General features: G+C 43.3%; 1 protein-coding gene across 1 annotated transcript; it reads right to left on the minus strand.

Moving 5' to 3' along the window:
• Positions 1-15,403: 15,403 nt before the first annotated feature.
• Positions 15,404-16,408, minus strand: LOC104612500 (uncharacterized). The gene is made up of 2 exons (XM_010279936.3): positions 16,277-16,408; positions 15,404-16,192 (listed from the first exon to the last, which is right to left on the minus strand). Exons 1-2 carry the CDS (start codon positions 16,394-16,396, stop codon positions 15,527-15,529), a joined length of 786 nt encoding a protein of 261 aa, XP_010278238.1. The 5' UTR covers positions 16,397-16,408; the 3' UTR covers positions 15,404-15,526.
• Positions 16,409-16,706: the final 298 nt, after the last annotated feature.

The following is a 16,706-nucleotide window of genomic DNA, read 5'->3' on the forward strand; positions in this document are numbered from 1 at the left end:
AGCTAGGCCTATCCCTAGGATAATCTCTTCTGGCGTGGTCCTTGGCATCTAAACAATTTAAAACGAGTTCGGATCTTTTCCTCACAAGGTGCGCCTCACACTGACCTCACAGCACGTATTAGCCGTGCACCTGGAATATCTCGTACTTGTAAATTTTTAATTCATGGGAAGATGTTCTAGATGCACGGCTGAAATGTGCTGTGAGGTGGGTGTGAGGCGCGCTCTGAGGAGCAGATCCGATCTCTTTAAAACAGGCATTCTGATAGCTGAGCTAGAGAGCACAGGCCCCAGTGCATATTTGCATTGGCTTAGATACCAGGACCAGGATCTACATATATTTCCATTTTTTACCCTTTGATTTGATTCTTCTATCATAATCATCACCATCTAAGCCTTGTCCCAACCGGCCAACTGTATGGGGTTGGCTACATGAACCCTGTTCCGCCATTTCATTCTGTTCAGTGCCATATCTATTCTCAAATTAGGAATAATTTACTGGATGTTTTTGCCTTTTCATTATATCTCAATTGGGTAGTTTGTTGTGACTATTGTTTTTCTTTGGTAATCATTTGTTGTGACTATTGTTGCTCAGAACACAGGCAATTTGCAATTTCATGGATTCTTTTTCCTCCTTTTAAACTTAAACTCTGACCAGGCCTAACGAAAAATTGCCACAATTAAACACATTGGACTATAATAGTTCCATTCCATATCCTGTTGGTGATAAAATATTTTTTCCTACCCATAATATAGGTTATAGGATGCAATATTTTTTTATATAATTGTTTTAATGCTGCCATGTGGATGCCTTACACTGATCAGGGGTCAGTTTGTATTGGTTACACGTATAGCTTCTTGTCCACATAAGATCAATCCCCTGTAAAAACAATCTTTGTTTTTTTCCTAAACCTTTACAAATATTTTAGGGTGAAGAAAATAGCCAGTTTTGCCATGTGGCAAAGGTCTTATGATGGATTGCCACCTCATCTGAACTTGCAAATGCTTTCAGAAACTTTATTATAAGCTTAGTAGCTTACTTTGTCAAACAGCAAGCCAAGCTGACGCATTTATTATAAACAACATAGATAGTCAATTGGTTATTGGCTCGAATTTTTGAACTAAACTATGAGCCCCATTCTGAACCTGCAGCTTGGCCTGTTAACAGGCTTGCAGCCCTGGCCAGGGCTAAGGACGCCATGTCAGGTTTCAGATGCAGGAAGACGAGTAGAGTTGTTTGCCATTAGTTAGTAGGTGCTTCATTTTTGGCATCGGTGCTGGGAAGTGGGAACATGGCACCTGTTGATAATGTAAATTTTGAACCCAAGAAGTGAAGTAAATAGGGCCCAATATGAGATTGAATGAAAAGGACCTATTGGGCCCACTAAGAGGAGAGAGCGGCAAGGATTGAATTGGTTGACGCCTCAGCCCAACAACTATTGAAATCAAATGAGGGCATGTTGGGCCCACTAAAGTTGAAAGGTTTCTTGGTAGGACCCAAAGTATTAGCTCAATTAGCCCAAGAAAACATTGACAAAGAAAAAGGAATTTCATTTTGAATCCAAATCTGTCACCAGTTGATAGATGGGCTGAATTTTAAATTAGGATATAGGCAATCCCATTTAAAAGACAACTAAGGCATAATTGGTCAACCGATTAAGGAAGTCATGGTTGGTCAATGCACAAAATGATGCATGGGCCCAGCCCCTTTGCCAAGTGGCATGTTGGGAGACATCCTATGCATTCAATTACATTTAAATGGGGATCAAAGATTGATCACCGATCTATTAATTGGGGATCTCAAACCAACTAACTTTCCAAAATAATACAAATTATAATTCCTTTCAAATCAATATCGTGGGGCCTTTCAAATCACCCCCCCACCCACCCTTTTGAGCTCCCATTTGGCTTCCCAATTCGGCTTTTCTTTCATTTCCTCATTAGAAACATTTTTTTCAAAAAGAAGAAGAAGAAGAAGAGGGCTTCATCTCCCATTCCAACTTTTAACTCTGATACAAGAAAACTTTCTCAAATCACCACAACCAAAGGATCTCCTACAGTTAAAGATTGGTGTTGCTGTTCACGCTCAAAGCAACAATTGATTGTGAGCAAAAACTTTGCTCACATACAATTGATCACTGCAAGTTCTTTCTACCATGGTTTTCAAAATCGGACCAGAAAAATTAGGAACCGGTAAGATGATCGGTTATGTTTTCCCTCAAAACTGGATTTTCCCCTAAAATCGTTGATTTTGGTCAATGAACTGTTGAACCGAGTGGTTAACCGTTTGAACCGTTCAAACGGTTTTGACCGTTTTCTTTTGAATATATTTTTTTATTTTCTTGTCAAAATGGGCCGAGCGTTCGGTTCGAACGGTCGGACCGTTCAACCTGATAACCGGACCCCTGACCGGTTCGGTCACTGGGTCAGTTTTAAAAACCATGCTTTCTACAATTACAAGTTGCCAAGTTTTCGGGTCGTGTCCGTAACAAGCTACAGATACAAGTTTGGGTTGTGTTCGTGACAAGAGAATCAAAGGATTTTCTTTGCAAAAAAAAAAAAAAAGAAAAAGAATTTATATCCCACTTACATTTCTACAAAAAAATGTTAATTAAATTCCTTTGAATTTGTCCACATTTTTTTTGTGCTCCAAATTTAGCATGAAATTTGTGTCACAATATTGTTTTCTCATAAAAATGATGCTAGGCATGTCTAGGTTGTAACTTGTAAGTACTATTTTTTGTTTGGAAGCGGTGCAACGTTGATTTTGTTTGGCACCAGTGCTGTAGAACCGTGTTCAGCATTGGTCATATTATCCAATGTCCAAGATGATGCCACATCATTGCATCGCTGTCAACGATGAGCTGTTTTTTGAGAAAATATTGAATTTGGTGTTGCTTTAAACCACACTTTCCCGATTTTCAAGACGTACTCTGAAGCAACATTTTTTATGGAAAAACAGTACCAAATAAGAGGCCGTTTTCTGAAGCACCACTTTTTCTAATGTGGCACCTATATCGTGCCATTTTTTGAAAAATGGCATTGATGCCAAACACCGCCTTAGACGTTGATACCAACAAGTTGTAGTTTAACCCTCGGGTCTGGAAGTCAATTATTAATATAAATACAAGAGATCACAATTCACATGCTTTGTTTACTTTCTAGAAGACCCTATAGTAACTAGGGGTGTCAATGGACCGATTTTAGGTTGACCTCTATTTGTTGCTATTCCTCTAACTTTTGGTTATTACTAGGGATGTAAACGGTACTCCATTGTCCAAATTTGAATTCGAATTTGATCCATTAAGGGGTTTCTAATTTGATCCCCCGAACCATTCCTATCCATTAAATAGAATGTATGTGAAATGAAAAGATAGAAATCCAAGATCTTAGAGATAATTGATGGGAAATATTTTTAGAGAACTTATACCAATGAGTTGGATGCATAATTTTGAGAAAAGACGTTGCGAGTATCTTATCCAATCTTGATGAGCCTAAAGTTATCCTTGAATATTAGATGTTTCAAATATAAGTGATAGATTAGGAGTAAGAGATTTCCCAAGAAGAGGATTAAGTTTCCTTGAAAAAACAGGTTATGTAACATCATATAATAATCTTTTCAAAAGCAAAATCAGAGAAAAGGGCCTGTATTTGGTTAAGGAGAGATCAAACAATTAGTGAGGATCAAACAATTATGTAACATCATATATGTATAGGGAAAACGACCGTTCAGCTCAGGGTCAAAATTTATAGGTACAAAATATTGTTGGGGTAGGTGTCAGTTCGGAATTGATGTTAATTCATCTTTACGGACGGATGTTGATGCATAGAATATGGGTTATTGTTATTTTGAATATTTATAGCTTTGCAATGGAAATCAGAAAATTGTATTGAGCCTGTCCGTACTTCTCCATATAAAATATGGTATCCCTGTAGCCTAGCTCGAGCCTGGCCCAACCCATGATCATTCGTAATCCAAATATCTCAGGTCCATTCTAACATTTCCTTTCGTATGAAACTGATACAAACTAATATGGGTCAATATAATGACCGGTATGAATCAAAAATATTATTTTATTCTTAAACTTGTTTGTTTAATAAATTTTATTAAAATTATATATTATAATATCTGCCCTTGAATGATAATTTTTTTTGATATAAGGCTGCAATGTATTGTTGGGTTGGTGTGAGGAGCAAATCTGAATTCTGGTTGTAGAGGAGATTTGAGATGAAATCTTGATGTCACAAGTGTCAAGAGTTGGGTGTAGGGCTACAAATTTCTATTTGCAACATACTTTCAATTCTTTTTTTTTTTGTTTTTCAAGATACTTTCGATTCAACACCCAATAAAGTTGACTTAAGGTTATCTACTTTCCCCTTTTTATTGTCCTTTTTACTGGTGAGTTGTGACAATGCTTTGCTTTTTATGAAACTTTTGTGGTCTCAGACTTTTATAAGCAAAGGGAAGGGAGGGGCCCTTATTGTTGATATCTAAATGCTCCCTTCAATATTTTGACACTCTCTGTTTCCATGCTGGTGGGATGGGAAAAGGCTTAAAATTTGAGTTTCACTTTGAAATTTGAATGCAGGAAAAGAAGAGGGGACATGTTTCGTACTCATTGGGACATATTCTGCATGCGTGTCCTGTGGGTAGCAGATCCAGAATTTGCGTGGGCGCCCCACAGGCACACTATAACACATTACAATAGTCTATTGGAAATTAGGGATGTAAATGGATCAGATTATTATTCGATTCGATTGTATATTATTGGATTAGAATATCTTTGTTTTGGATTTTTGGGTTGAATCGGATTTGGATCCCCTTTATTTGATCTAGGATCCGATTTAACATACATGTTATGTATTTATTTATTTATTTATTTAGTTATATATAATGTATAATATATAATATATAATATATAATATATAATATATAATATATAATATATAATATATATGTATATATGCTATTTATTTATTATTTATTTTTTAATAAAAACATGTATAAATATTGATAAAAATAATTGAAAAATACTTGTATTTTTGTTTTTTTTTTTTTATTTAGACAGTTATATTTTTCTTTTCTTTTTAATAATTTATTATTTTTTTAAAAGTTAATTCGGATCAGTTCAAATATCCTACATCTTGATCGGATTTAAATTCAAATTGGTATTTATGAAATCTAATTGGATCTTCGGATCAAATTGAATTAGACCTATAGTGTTTTGGATCGGAATCAAATATACACTGATTTGAATCTGACCCGATCCATTTGCATCCCTATTGTAAACATCATCCCATGATAAGTACGGGAGATATTCCCATTTTCCAATGCACATGTGAGGCTCTTTGGGGCATCAATGTAAATTCAGAGATACAGTCGCATTGATTAGTTGGATTAGTTTTTTTCTTTTTTTAGGCTCAGTTTGGAAGGAGTACAAACACAAATATATAGGGTGATGCAAAACCTTGTATTTTGCATTATTTTGTATGTATTTATATTATATATATTTGCATTTGTATTCCTTCCAAACTAAACCTTATGGATATAGGAGTTAGGTTAGTGGGTCAGAGGTCAGTAGGGATTATAAGGTGGGGAGATGGGCAGGGTGCATTAAGGGCCACCGGTAGAGATGGAATTTAACATGCTTGGTCTAAGAATTTGTCAAAATTTTGATTCCGGGCTCAGGCTTTGGGCACCTGACTTGCACCCCTACCCAGTACTCATTAACCATACCATGGAAAGGGGGTGCAAGTCGGATAATCAATTTGAAGACTACTGCATTGGTTCAGGATTTCAGGCTGGGAGAGATGCCATGCGACCAACGCAATCTCTTGTTATCAAGTTGATTGTAAGGCATCCTCATATTGAGGAGGTGTGGGTTCAAACCAGGGAAGTATGGCTCACATTTTGTGTGCCAATGGGTCTCGTATATACCTCACTAACCCCTCATATTAAGGGGTTAAAGTCACATCAACAATACGAGTTCGGATCTTCTACCCACAAAAACTCTATCCACACCTACACTTTAGCTGTACATTGAAAACATCTCCGGTATTTGCATGTTATTATTCATGGGGAGATGTTAGAGGTGCAACTTCTCCTCAATATGCTATGGCCAGGGCGATGAAGGAACGTTTATGTTTGGCATTAGATCGAAACCTGGATAGAATCAAAAGCCCAAGTGATTGTAAAAGCTTGATTCAATGTCTCTCTAGATGGACTTTGTGACAAACAAGCCTGATTTATTATTAGAGATATTTTTGCAGATGTTTATCAAAGGAGAAACCATCAATTTTGTTTTCATTGGTCGTTAGAGAAACAAAGCTGCCTATTCTGTGGCTGAAAATAAGGATATGGAGGAAACTTTTATTTATTTTTTTTTCTGACTCTTTTGGTTCAGAAATTATCAGAAGATAGAACCAGGCATATTAAAAATGAGATATTTTGTTTATTTAGGAATTGAAAATTTGAACCCTCCAAATCTATAAACCAGTTTTCATCTTTTTGGTTCCCTCTGTATATTTACTTTGCCAATGTGGGACCACGTGAAAGAGGAGAATGTTCAGGTTAAAGAATACAGTGATAAAGTGGTTGTTTGGGAGTGTATTTGTTTTAGACGGGCTTTTACTTTTTAGGAGAGAGGCTGCATTTTGAGGGGCTTCTTGTCTCTGAACGGGCTTTTTTTGAAGTGTTTTTTCGATAAGCACTTCTAGAACTGCTTGGTAAGATGCTTTTATGCCAAGCTTTTTCTAATGGGCATTTTCCAAAATAAAGACAATATTACCCCCAATCGTGTATAATCCTAAAAAACTTGTATAAGCAACATTTTACGCCCATAGAAAGAAGAAAAAATAAAGAAGAGTGAGGTGGAATGGTTCGAATCAATCTTCAATCAATGTTTAAACGGGAAAAGAACAAGAAAAACGGATGGAAATAATGCCTGCTTGTAGATTGCCATAGGAAGATACAGTGGGGAAGAAGATGGGACGAGGGTTTTAGATTTGATGGAGGTATTTTTGGTATTAAAAAATGTTTAAATGGACAAAAACGGGATAGAAAATTTGAATAAGCGCTTCTTCAAAACGCAAGAAGTGAGAAGTTGCTCGGTTATGGCCTTTTCCAATGGGCATTCTCATTGGAAAAAGCTCATATGTGGCTTTTTCACCAAATGAAAATTGGGGGTGCTTTTTTGCTTCTAAAACGCAAAAAGCACTCATTTTAAGCCGACCAAGTGCTTATTTAGAAAAGCACTTAAGTGCTTGACATGACATGTTAAAAAGGGCTTTTTCAAAATGTTAATGGTTTTTTTTTTTTAAAAAGAAGGCCTTTTAATACTGTAAAGTAGGCTTCTTTTTTAAAAGAGAATAAGCCAAACTCTTTTGCTTTTTTCTAAATGGGCTTAATTACCAAACGCCAAATTGGTCTTTCTTGGGTGGCGCTTTATTGGAATAAGTACTTATTATAAGCACTCTCAAAACACCACCTTTGTACAATTCCAATTTCATAAATCTGAAATTAATTGTGGAAATTGGATTTCATGGAATGACGATACAGAGAATCATTCAAGATGCAACAATCTTTATGCATAAAACCAGAGCAGATTGAATGCACTGGAGCATTAATTACAAACCAAGCCCGGTTAAACCAACCGGCCCATGTTGGTCAGAACACCTAGGCTCTCAAGTCTCAAGAAGATGGAGAGGGGGGCAGTATGGCTAACAAAGGTTAGTTGTTTCTAAAAAGCAAACACCCATAGAAATTTGGCAAAGATCAACAATATAACACAACAGGAGACTGTTTTTGGTAAACCAAACAACTTCCTTCATCCGGCAGTTCTCCATGAAAACCATAAACCCAGTTGCACTTAATACATACTTCCCAATGTTGAAGCTGTATTAGTGTTAGGTGTTCTTCTTCTGCTTCAGCGACATGAACCTAGCTTCGTTGTATGTATGAATGTATCCCATTTCATCTATGTCATCCAGCGGCAAAAGACCCTTGGACAACCTAATCTCTTCCGGTAGCTGTAGTGACTTCTCCTTCAGAGGGTCTTGTCATCATAGAGCATGGTTTTGGGCAAATAATTCAATCATCTGGTCCAAACCTTGGTTAGACAGTTTTGGCCAAGGATTTAAAAACTGACTCAGACGGTTCAATCATCTGGTTTGAATGAATGATCCGTTTTAACTGAAAAATTAAAAAACAATTAAAATAAAAATGGACAAAACTATAAGTGAGTTGAATGGGTTTACGGTTTGATCGCCCAGATCAATAGGTTGTTAACCAAATCAATGGTTTTGGATAAGGGTTGGGTTGAGGGTGAAACAAAACCGATTACCTAAACGATTCCTAATTAAGCCAAATAGTCTAACCGTCCAAACCAACGACATTTGAAATCTAAAACTGAATTTAGAGTCATGACCGGTTCTAAGTCAATTAGTTAACTGTCTGGTTTGGTCCGATTTTCAAAACCATATGATAAAGTTTGAGACCTTCAATACTTTTACGACTTCACCTTTGGTTGAGAATGGAGGATAAGTGATATTAATATCACTCAGACAATTGCTATATATTGAAATTTTGTAAAGTGCTAAAATGTGTGTATCTTTTATATTGTTAGTTAGTGATATTAGAAGATGAAAAATATTGTTTACGAGCATATTCAACAATCAACATGTGAGAAAAGGATTAGAATGGTAAAAGCGCACAAAAATAGAAAGATAGGGTGAAAACTGAAAACAGTGAGCTTACATTGGCAAAGGGCAGACAGGCGTGGCGGATTGCTATTGGTATAGTGCAAAAAATTTTCTGCAACTCCCGTTGATAAATCTTGACGAATGGCGTTTAGGATCTTCCTATCTCATTCATCCACTTGGAAGAATATCCTGTACCAGTGATGGCATCTTTACTCTATTGTGCAATTTTTTTTCTTGTACTTATAGCCTTGTAAAAACACGATTGTCATGGGATGAAAAGTTGGGATCTCCTATCAATAAAATGCGTTATTCCAACTGAGTTAACTTTGGCTGTTGGAGATACGGTCTATGCTGTTGAGAGCATTTTTAGGTTGGACACGTTCACCAATTCATGCCCATGTCTATATTTATGGTTAAAAATAAATAAGGATCAATTGCTATTTTACCTTACTCTATGGTAATGTGGCATGTATTAATATGATTTGATATCACACATCTCACTATAAAACTGGAAACTATTATAAAAGTGGGACCTGCCATGTATAAGATGTACATAGTCAGATAATGTTGGTGGGGTGTTGGAATGTATTTTATTGGAAGGAGACCCAAATTCATTATAGTATGAGATGTATATTTGCCAATATTGTTTTTGAGGTGAGTCTCGAGCTGCTTCTCACATCAGGAACATATATTATTGTACTTGTATTTATTATTCATACAGCATTGTATGAAATGATGAATCATTGCAAAAATTTTGTAAAGAATTTTGATATTTTTTTCTTACACCCCAAAAAAACACCATTGAGAGAGTTTGTGTGGTGATTGAGCTATATTGACAATTGATTTCTAGAAATTTTTTTGGGTAAATTTCTTGAACTACCCGGTTTAGCTAATTGACTAAGTGGGCCTTACTGTTTGAAAATTGACTGGTGCTATGCTTATTCTTGCTGACAATTGTCTAGCTCTACCCTTACCGTTAGGGTCCGTTAATATTTCATCAAAACCCGTACACATGTAACACCATGTGACCATTTAAAATTTTTTAAAATCCAATGTTACCCTCGTCCCCTTCCTCCTCCGACCTCTCTCTATCTTCCCTCTGTCTTCCTCCCATCGTCTCCAGCGACATCAGATCGCCGTCGGTTTTGAATCTTGCAAATCATGGCCTGGCTCCAAGCTCTCTTCGATCCAACAACGGAAGCCATTGATGCGTAAGCAGCGCCACCGGAGAGATTAGCGGTAGCGGAGTTCACGTAAATCTCAATATTTCGCTCAAAATCCAATCGCTGAAGCCCACTGACAGAAGAATGGAGGTTGATGAAGGGTGATTTGGCCCAACCTCGTAGCCCGGGGACACGTGTATATGACCTGGCCCAATGTACAACTCAACCTGACAACACGACGGGAGAGACACGCCGAGTCCAACGCTGGCCACTCGGTGAGTTAAGCAACTCGTCGGGGGCTGACGCCTGGCCAATTTGGACTTCCACCAAGTGTGGAAGGTTCCGAGCTCTCCTAGGGGCCCAGAGCTCTCCCTTCCCAAAAAGGAAGCACCCTGGCTCGTGGTTAAGTGTCCCGAGCACCTCGGGGCAGCATCGTCCTCCCTCCCCCCAGTGCAGGCACCTTGGTACAGGGACAAACCTGCCCCAGACAGTTCGGTACGCAATAGCTCGGTAGGCCGTGGGGAGCCCTGTCTGACATCCGTACCCACCGAACCCAGTGGCATGGCTCTGATCCCTCGCCAGGCGGCGTTCCGCCTGCTAGGCAGCGTTCTGTTTGCCTCCTCTGGAAGGCATGACACGTCTGCCAAGCCCGTACCTGGCAATGGCAGTTTGTGGTGGCAACCTGCGCCTGCCACACCTGCCCTGGCAGTAACAGCAAGGGCGATGGCGGTTATGCCAGGTATGACCAGACTCCAACATAAAAGAACCCGAACCCACACAGAGAAAAGGTATTGAAGCTTAAGCACTTTGAGCACTCTTACTCTCTACTCTCTTTGAGATTTCCTCCAGTTCTAACTTAGCCATCGGAGTGTTCCCATCGGGACAACGCCCCGGGAACCCTTCACTTTTTCCTTCCTCTCAGGTGTCGTTCGTTCCAGTCAGAAGCTAGGTCACAGCTAGCAAGGAGTGCCCAAATCGTGCAACATCATTTGGCGTCGTCTGTGGGAAACGCTTCAAAAAGCCTCCCTTTAATCTCTACGAAACTTCCCTCTTTTGCTCACTAGCAGCACTAACACCCATGGCTTCTTCTAGCAACTCCGAACGCCAGAGCACCGTGGAGGACACTGGCACTAGAAGGGGGGCAACTCCAGCTCGGTCATCAGCCCACAAAACCGCCAGAGAAGAGTTAAACCCTCTGAAGCGGCCAAGGGTGGAGGAGCCGATCTTCTTCACTGAAGACGATGCGCGAGGAGTCCACTATCCCCACGATGACGCGCTCGTCATCAAGATCAAGGTCAATGACTTCAAAGTCAAACGTGTCCTGGTAGATTCGAGCAGCTCGCAGACATCCTTTTCAAGGCAGCCTTCGATCAGCTTTAGATCCCGGAGGGTGACCTAAAGCCCGCAAGCACTCCACTAGTGGGATTCAGCGGCGAGGAGGTCAGGCCGTTAGGGAAAGTCACTGTGCCGGTGGAGGTCGGTACTTGGCCCAGTGTGGTAAGGCTCAATCACGAGTTCCTGGTGGTTGCAACCCTCTCTCCATACAACGCGATAGTAGGCCGACCCATCACCCACGTCCTGCGAGCAGTAGTCTCCACCTACCACCTAGCGATGAAGTTCCCTACGGGCTTCGGAGTCGGAGTGGCGCGGGGTGATTAGCTCGAGTCTCGTAAATGCTACATAGCCGCCCTTAAAGGAAAGGCCAAGGTAGCTGACGACCTCGAACTGGGATGACCCACAGAGCAGCTCGCGGAGCGGGCTACGCCTACTGAGGAGACCGTCCCCATCCCGACTTCGGCAGATGATCCGGCTCGGGTACTTCAAATTGGCGCTTCTATCGAGAAGCCCCTGCGTTCTCAATTGGAAAGCTTCTTGCTCAAAAACTTAGACATTTTTGCATGGTCGGCGACAGAAATGCCCGGCATGGACCCCGACATTATCACTCACAGACTTAACACTGATCCTTCAGTTAGGCCTGTTATACAAAAGAAGCGCAACCTAGCCCCAGAATGATGGAGGGCAGTTGATGAGGAGGTCGGGAAACTCCTTACAACCGATTTTATCAGGGAAGTCCATTACTCGAGCTGGGTAGCCAACCCCGTTCTGGTGAAAAAGGCAAACAGTAAGTGGCGCATGTGCGTCGACTACACTGACTTGAACCGGGCTTGCCCAAAAGACTGCTTTCCACTTCCCAGGATCGACCGCCTAGTGGACACGACCTCGGGGCATGAGTTGCTGAGCTTCTTGGACGCCTATTCGGGCTATAACCAAATAAAAATGGATCCGGCAGACGAGGAGAAGACCACCTTTATAACCGAATTTGGCCTGTACTGCTACAAGGTCATGCCCTTCGGGCTGAAGAACGCTGGGGCTACTTTTTAGAGACTTGTAAATAAGCTGTTTGAGCCACTTGTTGGCACAAAAGTAGAGTTATGTCGACAACATGGTTGTCAAGACCCAAGTTTCACATGAATTAATACAAGATTTACACTCAGTCTTTGAAATTCTGCGTAGATTTAATATGAAGTTAAATCCTAATAAGTGCGTCTTCGGTGTCACCTCAGGTAAATTCCTAGGGTTCATCGTCAACCGGCAACGCATTGAGGCCAACTCGGACAAAATCAAGCCATCCTGGAAATGAGACCGCCCCGAAAATTAAAAGAGGTCCAGAAGCTGACTGGCCGGTTGGCCGCCTTAAATCGCTTTTTATCCAAGTCCGCAGATCGCTGTCTGCCTTTCTTTTAAGGCCATAAAAAGCAAAGGCTTTGAATGGATTGAAGAGTGCCAGCTCGCGTTCGACGAGCTCAAAAGGCACCTCGCCAGCATCCCAGTCTTGATCCGGCCCAAAGTGGGCAATGTTTTAGAGCTGTACCTCTCGGCGAGTGACGACGCGGTCAGCTCGGTACTAATAAGAGAAGTAGATCGGGTCCAATGACCCGTCTATTATGTTAGTAAAATGTTGTAGGGAGCAGAGACGAGATACCCGGAGATAGAAAAGTTAGCATATGCCCTAGTTATAGCAGCCTGAAGGCTTCGTCCGTACTTCCAAGCTCACACCATCGTTGTCCTTTACAATAAACCTCTGAGGCAAGTTTTGCTCAAGCCCGAGGTCTCGAGAAGGTTGACAAAGTGAGCCATCGAGCTCAGTGAGTACGAGCTCCAGTATAAGCCGCGAACCGCTACCAAGGCCCAAGCCTTGGCAGATTTCATTGCAGAATGCACCTTTAGCTCCGAAGTCGCCAGGCCGGTAGAACGTGAGGCCCCTAGTACGGGAGAGCTCGGAGTTCCTGGACCGGTTGAACTCGAGCACCGTGAAGTAGCAACCAGCGTGGCATCTCTCCTAGTTAGTCCAAGCCCGAACTGGAATGAAGAACCCTAGATCCTTCACGTAGATGGCTCGTCAAATCGGCAGGGCAGCGGAGCTGGGATCGTCTTGTATGGACCAAGCGTTGTGAAACTGGAGTATGCGCTACGCTTTGAGTTCATGGCATCCAACAACGAAGCAGAATATGAGGCGCTGCTAGCTGGGCTGGCCCTTGCAAAGGAAGTGAAAGCCAAGCACATCGTCATCTGTAGTGACTCCCAACTCGTGGTAAATCAAGTCCTGGGTGAGTACGAAGCTCGCGAACCAACTATGGTAGCATACTTAGCCAAAGTGAGAGAGACTCTGCTCAACTTCCAGTCACATTTCATCCGGCAAATCCCGAGATCAGAGAACGCTGAGGCCGATGCCCTGTCACGGTTAGCCAGCACGGGGGACAACACCATGAGCGCTGTGTACATAGAAAACTTACCTCAGCCTAGCATTCTCAGGGGGGCAGAGGAGGTTGCTCCCGTCGTTCAAGTAGAGCCGAGCTGGATTGATCCACTCACGAGCTCTCTGCTATGTGGGGCCCTCCCCGCAGACCGTAATGCCGCCAGGAGGGTAGAGCGCCAGGTAGCCAAATACGTCGTGATAGACGAACGGCTGTGCCGAAGATTCTACACACTCCCCTACCTGCGCTGCCTGCGACCCTCGGAAGCCGAGCTCGTCCTCCGCGACACTCATGAAGGCCTGTGCGGTGGACACTTGGGGGGCAGGGTCCTCACTCAGAAAGCACTACGACAAGGGTATTACTGGCCAACCATGAAAGCAGATGCGAACGAGCTTGTCAAAAAATGTGACAAGTGCTAGAAGCACGCTAACATCCACCACCGGCCTGCTGCCGATCTGAAATACCTCACTAGCCCTTAGCCATTTGCACACAATGGGGGATTGACCTACTTGGGCCATTCCCACCAGCAACAGGGCAAAGAAAGTTCCTAGTGGTGGCAGTGGACGATTTCACAAAGTGCGTCGAAGCTGAACCTGTCACGACGATCACAACTCGGAACGTGCAGAACTTCTTTTGGAAGAACATAGTGTGTCGCTTCGGATTACCTCGGGTACTGATCTCCGATAATGGTAAGCAGTTCGAGGACATCAAGTTGCAGAACTGGTGCCGAGACATGGGAATTCAGCAGAACTTCACCTCAGTGGCGCACCCTCAGGCGAATGGCCAAACGGAAGTTACGAACAGGGCCATCCTTCGAGGACTGAAAGCGCACCTGGACCGAGCTAAGGGACTATGGACGGACGAGCTGCCTAGTGTACTTTGGGCCTACCGTACCACGGAAAGGACTGCCACGAGAGAAACTCCCTTTAACCTTACATACGGTACCGAAGCAGTCATCCCAACCGAGATTGAAGTCCCCTCGCTGAGATCGAAGGCATACGAAGATAGAGCAAACGAAGACGAGCTATGTACCAACCTCGACCTGCTAGATGAAGTGCGGGACCTCGCAAACATTAGGACCGCGGCCTATCAACAAAGGATAGCTCGGTACTATAACGCCAAGGTCAAAAAGCAAACTCTCCGCATTGGTGACTTGGTTCTCCACAAGGTTATGGTGCCTGAGCCCGACGTTGGCAAGTTCGGTCCGAACTGGGAAGGGCCCTACCGAGTAAAGCGAGTACTCGAGGAAGGAACATACGAACTCGAAACCCTAGAAGGGAAACAAGTACCTCGGGCGTGGAATATCATCAACCTAAGACTATATTACCCGTGAACCACCGAACTGAGTGAACCGTGAGCCACTCCCTTCTAGCCTTAGGGCCAATCCGCCGAACTAAGCGACAACCTCGGCAGCATGAGGTCCAGTCACCCCCCAGTAGGGGCAAACTCCAGGAAAACAGTTTAGAGTGACCATGGCTCACTCCCTCCAGCCTAAGGGTCAACACACTTGGTTAACTGAAGACCAAAGGCTTAGCACACCAAAGACCAAAGGCGTCCTGAGAACAAACTTTCTGACTCCTAGCCTACCTCGGTATATGTACTAGAGGTAAACGCCAACCTAAATGGCCAAGTAGGCAGATCGGGCACGCGCCTTACTATGCCTACCTCGGCGTACGTCGCTAAAACCTGATGACAACGGTAAATGGTCGCTCACCTCGGGAACCGAATTTACTAACTCAACAGCTCGGGTAAGGCAAACACTCCGGCAGAAATAAATTACACAAGCGCTTAATAGGATATACATATATACTCTCATTGCATGAGTGTAATTTCATTACAGAATCCCAAGTACAAGGAAACAAGAAAAGAAAATACAAGTACACGCACAACTACTTGGAAGGCTTATCAGCCTTACTCGGGGCTGTTAGCTGGGTCGGTAGTATCGGCCTCCTCGTTGCCACCCTCATCGTCGGAGTCTAGGTCCTCTGTGGTCTGACGGGCCATGTCATCAGTAATTTTATAAGTGGTGAAGGCACTTACGTCAAGGTCAAGGTATGCGCGCCTCATCCACCACCTACCGAGCTTGAACTGCCTACGATAGGCCTGCGACATCACGTCGTCAAACCTAGACGATTTGACATAGTCGATGACGGCCTGGACCTTCGCCTCTCCGAGAGCTTCATCGAAGATCTCGGTCTTCTCCTTGATGTCAGCTTTGAGGTACTCCACCTCATGCTCCAAGGCCCCCTTGGCTTCCTTGAGCCCCTGCACCTCAAGCTGTGAAGCCCTCTGACACGCCTTGAGACTCTCCGCCTCGAGCTTCAAGGCTTCCTGACCTGCTCTGAGCCTGTTCACCTCGGCCTTCAGCCTAATCCTCTCGCGGGCCAGCTCCTCCTTCTCCAACAGCAGGGCTTCGATAAAGCTCTTCTGGGTGGTAGCGTCACTTTCCAACTGGTGAATCTTGCCCCAAGCTGCCCTCAGCTCAGTGTGAGCCGCGCTAGATGACTCCTCAGCAGCCAGAGCACGCCTCAAGTGTTTGTCGAACTGAAAGGTCAGTGCGTGCACAGCAGTGTTCACCTGGCAGAAGGAGGTTGGTCAGTACTAAAGAAAGAAGAAGGAAAGAAAGGAGAGAGAGAGGTGGCTATTAGGGAGTGAACTCACCACCATGGCATGGGTTGCAGCGCGGGCCCCGAGCTGACCAGGAGAGAGTTCGACCCAATCTACAACCTCCGCAGTTATAACAACCCTCTTACTTCTTTCAAGGCTGATATCGGGATTCATGATGCTCTCTGCCTCCTCCTCAGTCCTCGGCAGCAGCCCCGACAGGATTTGGGACCTCGGTAGCAGCCCCAGTGGGATTTGGGACTTCAGCGGCAGCCCCGACTGGCCCAGCGATCGACTCTGCTGCCGTTTCAGGCCCCTGAGGTGGTAAGTCCCCCTCCAAGTCTATCACGGGAGGGGCATTAGGGAGCTCAGGCCCCAAAGAGGGGACTTGCGGGAGATCGGGTTCAAGGGTAGGGGTCCTTGAGGGTTCCACGTGTGCCTTCTTGGCAGCCCGCTTCTTCCTCTTCTTCATCTGACGGAGGAGCCT

The sequence above is a fragment of the Nelumbo nucifera genome, chromosome 2, assembly GCF_055504915.1.
Source record: "Nelumbo nucifera cultivar China Antique chromosome 2, China Antique-T2T, whole genome shotgun sequence".
NCBI classification, from domain to species: Eukaryota; Viridiplantae; Streptophyta; class Magnoliopsida; order Proteales; family Nelumbonaceae; genus Nelumbo; species Nelumbo nucifera.